The sequence below is a fragment of the Hoplias malabaricus genome, chromosome 7, assembly GCF_029633855.1.
Source record: "Hoplias malabaricus isolate fHopMal1 chromosome 7, fHopMal1.hap1, whole genome shotgun sequence".
NCBI lineage: Eukaryota > Metazoa > Chordata > Actinopteri > Characiformes > Erythrinidae > Hoplias > Hoplias malabaricus.
The window spans coordinates 31,396,220-31,401,771 of NC_089806.1; the positions used below are offsets into that span (position 1 = coordinate 31,396,220).

General features: G+C 37.5%; 1 protein-coding gene across 1 annotated transcript; it reads left to right on the forward strand.

Annotated features, from left to right (window-relative positions):
- The first annotated feature begins 1,767 nt into the window (after nucleotides 1-1,767).
- LOC136702717 (spermatogenesis-associated protein 45-like) lies at nucleotides 1,768-3,052 on the forward strand. Its single transcript, XM_066677864.1, has 2 exons — nucleotides 1,768-1,999; nucleotides 2,952-3,052. The coding sequence occupies exons 1-2, from the start codon at nucleotides 1,768-1,770 to the stop codon at nucleotides 3,050-3,052; spliced, it is 333 nt and encodes a 110-aa protein (XP_066533961.1).
- Nucleotides 3,053-5,552: the final 2,500 nt, after the last annotated feature.

The following is a 5,552-nucleotide window of genomic DNA, read 5'->3' on the forward strand; positions in this document are numbered from 1 at the left end:
CCCCCGCGACCCTAAATTGGATAAGCGGTTACAGATAATGGATGGATGGATGGATGTGTTTTAAATCATCTTTTTATATGAATTTATGTTGGAACCAAGGTAGCCACATACTCTGTGTGTTATTTGGTTAAGAATTATGTAAAACATGGTTTGTCTGAATAATATTATTATTCTCTAATATATCAAAAGTATAATTCAGAATTCTGGGATAGTCATTCAACTGGGACTGCGTTTTCAAGTCTTTGTCTTGTCAAGTGTCATAAATTGTATGTGATGTCATTACCAAGGTACAGGAAGCAAGAGAGGCTCCAATCCTCAATCTCTGAGAACTAATCAGGTATTTAAGGAGGGTTTAACTCTGGTTAAAAACCAAGTAGCATGAAATGACATGGCCCTTCTTCACTTCGCTTCTCTCTCTCTTTTCACACCCCTTCGCTTTTTCTCTATTTAAGCCTTTTTCAAGGCTAAAGAGAGAAATGACTCGGGTTTGAAATGACTCTCCAGCTCTCTGCAGGTGTCAGACTGTCTTATGGCTATCTCTTATGGCTCCTCAAGCAGCTTCCAGATAGAACAAACCCAGATCTTCCAACCAGAAGTTTATTTTAAATTTATCTCTAGTAGAAAACTATAGTTAAAAGGACTGTAGTTTAAATAAAGCAGAATTCAGTGCCATGCAGAGCATGAAGGAGACCTCAGACCTGTGACCCTCAAAATGATGACAAAAACTTCCGGACCAGCGATGAAGAAGGCCACATGCGCCCTCAGAATGACATTCTGAGAAAAAGGCCCAGGAGAGACCTGCATGGACGTATCTCTCACAAGGTGGCAGATCAGCAATAACAGAGAATTCCCATAGAGACCTGAACGCCACCAGCTCCGACAGAGTGGTTGCCGTGTCTCTGAAAATGGGGAGAAAAGGAACGCCAGCAGCTGCAGTGCTACAAGGCCCATGGCTGCAGTGCTCCAGGAAGCTGCGCCGGAAAACACCACGCGTCAGCGACATGCTCCCAGCTATCACCAGTCCATCTCCAGGAATACATAAGGTCACATGGTTTCATTTCTTTCATTGCTCAGGAGGTCGAAGCTGAATGCTTGCTGGATAAACAATAGCCTTTTTAGAATTTAGGGTAATTATCATAGAGAAATTCCCTCATATATTAATCTCCCTGTTCCCCCATGTATCGCTGTAATCCATTTCATTATATGAATGTATAATCAATATTCATTATTTGATATTATAATTAATAAACCAGTTGTGTGATAAAACCAATCCTTGGTTATTTGTGTGTGCACTTTTCTTGTACGGAATAATTCCTTTTAGCTCAGATTTCAGAGCCAAGAACCTACAGCGGGTCAATGAGCATAATTCATTAATAATAATTAATTCTAGCTAATTTTGCTATATAATATGTGAAGTCATCTAACATGATGACCTACATGTCCAAGCTGAAATTGCACAGGTAAAGACACTACATATTATTTAAATGGCTCCCAAACATGGAGCTTAGCAAAATGAATTAAATAATTAATTATTAATCAAAAAATAATTATCATTGAGTCTGGTATGTAATGTTTATGCCATCACAACGTGTGCATAACTATTTCCACTACAATTAAACAAAAATTAAACTCATCTAAGGGAACACAAACCAGTCACCACTGTTGCCAGGGACGCTAAATCTCAAGTTACCATGCAGTTGACACAGCCAGCCCATGGCTCTGAGAGTTGTTAATGCTGATACCAGGTATCAATAGTAGTGATGTAATATGACAAGGTCGAAGGCAGAGGAGTTGTATGAGCTTAATTTGCAGAGAGAGTCATGGTGCTGTGTGGAAGCAGACAGCAGAATATGGCATCAAGCTCAGAGGAAACACTTCAACTGTCACCTGCACAACACCTGTGACTTCAGCGCTCAACAGACTGTGAAACCCGAGGAGCGCTGCTGCTGGATGAAAGCTCCCATTAAACACCCAGAGAGGAGACATTTTGAAGAGAGCTGTAAGTGCTTCATGTGTGTTTGAATGATGAAAAAACAAACAACAAAAATTCCTTCGTAAATTACCCTTACCATAAAACTTTGTTTATTGAATGATTCACCTTAAAGTGGAAAGTCTGAGACAGCTCCTCTCTTGTGCAGCATTTGTGTTAGTCATCCAGTAGTCCTTCATCAATTGTCACAGTACACATTTGGCAGGATATTTTTGGTTGGTGGATTATTCTCAGTCCACTATTAGCACTGGATAATTTAAAAGCTACAGCAGCGCTACTGTGTTCCTGCGCTGTGAAGGTCATCTAGAGGTCCTGAGCATTGCAGAACAGGGTGACAAAGGGGTATCATAGTATGTACAGCAGCAAATCGATCAGAGTCTGTAATTCTGTCATTGTAGAACTACAAAATGTTCTACAATATTGAGATATCAAGCAGAGAAACGCTGCACAAATTTAAATTTTAAAAATATGCCTTCAGAAGTGTCTGACAATCCTGTATTATCACCCATTCCTTCATTTGTGTGACCCTGAAAAATCTCCATTTCAAGGGATGTGTAGCCCTACCCCTTGGCCCCTCTTCCAACATGAATTGACACTTAAGTGATATGAGATGGGCATATAAGGGATATGGGGTGAAATCGCTTTTGTTTTGTCTGCAGTGACTCTCTGCCCTCTCACAAGAAGAGTTTTACAGAGGCAAATAGTAATTTGACCAAATATCCTAGCAAAATCTTCCAGCAATCACGATACCTTAGCAGTAGACCAGAGAGATCCATTTGCTGCTATGTGTGCTTACAGCCTGAAAAGCTTTACAGATCACTGTGATGCTCCTGGAATTGCTGCAATATTTTAGCAATGACAAAATAAACTATTTCTATTTAATTAAATATTTGGGCAGTATGTGCAAGTCAAATATGATCTATGATCGTCAAACGTTATAAGTTATCATTAAATGTTGTAGGGCTTAGTATTCTGCCTCCCTCCTTCTGTTCCCATTCTGGCCTGATCATGGCCTCTCCTCGATCATGCCACAGTGAAATCTCGAGCCATGGTGCTACATAATAGCACACTGCCATTTAGTTGCACACAGCTTTGGTTTGAGACCATGATGTGTGACACTAGGAGCTTATGCACGACACAGCCTTTGTTGTGGGTTAGTGGCACATGACGGACAGGGCTAATCTGGGCAAACAGTTTTTAATATTCAAAATTCTGTAAATGATTTTATTTTGTAAACATGGACAAACAAGTAGAACAGCAAAATGATTCACTTAAGATCTAAATATTTTAAGAACAATCTGAATGGGATATCCAGGTGTTTTTGGTTTAGTTTTGTATCAGAGGTTGAAAAAACAAAAAACAAATTTCTCCTGTATTTTAACTGTAAATCCAAAGTCCAATTGACACTATGTACATTTCCATTTATGTCTCTCTCTCTCTCTCTCTCTCTCTCTCTATATATATATATATATATATATATATATATACATATATAAATTCTGTTTTTATTCCTCAGTTCTGCTATTATGTCCATGTTCTCTGTATTAAGGGAATCATTTGGCCATACACCCTTATAAATAAATGTGGTACAAAGGGTTCTTTGAGTGATGCCATTGAAGAACCACTTGTGGTTCCATAAATTGGTGAAGAACCTTTGCATTAAGTGAAATTTCTTTAAGTCTTCAAAGGGTTCTTCACACTCAAACATCTCTTTAACAAACTTCTTTAAGGAACCAAAAGTGGTTCTTCTAAGGCATTGCTCAAAGAACATTTTTTGTTAAGAGTGTAGGCTACGATTTGATCTGGGTCTGGGAAAATTGCAGAGCATTTCTGAAGTTTCTACAAGTTTCATTTAATTTCTTAACCTGTGTGGGACTGTAAAATCTTTAAACAGTGAATGTTCTTACAGTAAAACATATCTTCATTTCTCTTTCTTACAGATAAAGTCCATCTTGTGTAACCAGTTGAAAATCCAGCTCCATGGCAAATTCTGGCAGACAAACATGATTAGAAAATCTGGAATTATTACTGTTATTTTGGAATTATTAACTATTATTTTAAAAGTATGTTGTAGGAAGCACAGTATTAAAATTTCATCCAAAGTCTCCTCTACTCCAAGTGTGTTCAGAAAAATGAATCAAACATAGAGGTCTATAATAGTGAATTACTACATCCTTGGGAAATAAGAGTATAGCATGTGTATTAACCTCAGCAACAGACTTTTTAGATAGTCCCTTCACTTTTACAATGTACTCACAAGATGTGTGTGATATTTTTAGGTTCATTCTTCACCTATAGCAGTGAAGAGAAGAGACTTGCTGCAAGCTTCATAATTATTAGAACATAAACTGATTTTGCCAAAAGTCTTTGGGCATCTGCTCATACAACAGTACATAACACACTTTGTGCTGCATCTACTATTTTGGCGAGCATTTTCAGTATAAGTTGGAACATTTCTGTGAGAATTTCTAAATATAAGAGGTGCCTACAGACCTATGCACATATAAATTTATACTGAAGATACTTGCATGTTTCTTTGGCCCTAAGGCTGGTAAATCTCCAGGGGAATGTGTGCCAGTGGAATCTGATGAGCTTGGCTCTCTGCAATTGAAGAACACAGAATCTGATTAACCTATAAGTCGCACAGAATAATCAAGACTCTTTGAGTAAAACCATGCCTCTGAATAACAGCACAGCCACAGGTATATATCTACACAAAAGGTTTGTATACAATCTTTATAATTAGTGGTTTCAGCTACAAATCCAATTTATGGAAAATTTGTCATTTTTAAAAAATGATTTTATTTTGTAAATTAAAAAAAATATTATTATGCCTGCAACCCACTCAAAAGTTTACAGAATATTCAAAATACACAATTTTAAAACCTTCCAATAGAATAAGGTGAATATAAAATATGTAAAAATAGCACCTAACAAACATTCTCTGCAAGAACAATTATGTTTCACCATTTTTTACATATTGAGAAATTTGTCAAAAAAAAAAAAAAAACTTTCTAAATGCACAATTACAAAGACTGTTGTTCTTTCACCATCTATCATACATTATGATGTGAGGAGATTCAGGGAATTTGGAGAAAAGGGTGAGGCCAAAAACCATTGTTAAATAAGCATGACCTTCGAGCCCTCACGCAGCACTGAATGAGAAACCATCATGCTACTATGATATACAGAGCCACATGGGCTTGTGGGTATTTCAGGCAATAGTTGCGATGATGGCTTGATAATTGAATAAAAAGAGTTAACCATCCATACATGTCACGACTGGACAGAAAGCAGACACTTGCAGTAAGCAGTCAAAAGAGTTTATTAATCACAATCCAAAAAGGGGAAAACAAAATAAGCAAGGGTCGAATACTGGGAACAAACAGTACCTTAGAGATGAGCCAAAAGAGTAGTCAAAAAACATGTCCACAAACCAGAGAGTAATAACAAATCCAAGGGAGCAAGACAAAAACAAGAACCGAAAGACGAGAGGGAGCTAGGGAACAGGATTTCAGAATAGACACGTTACTGGATAACGCTTTGTATGCGGAAATGAATC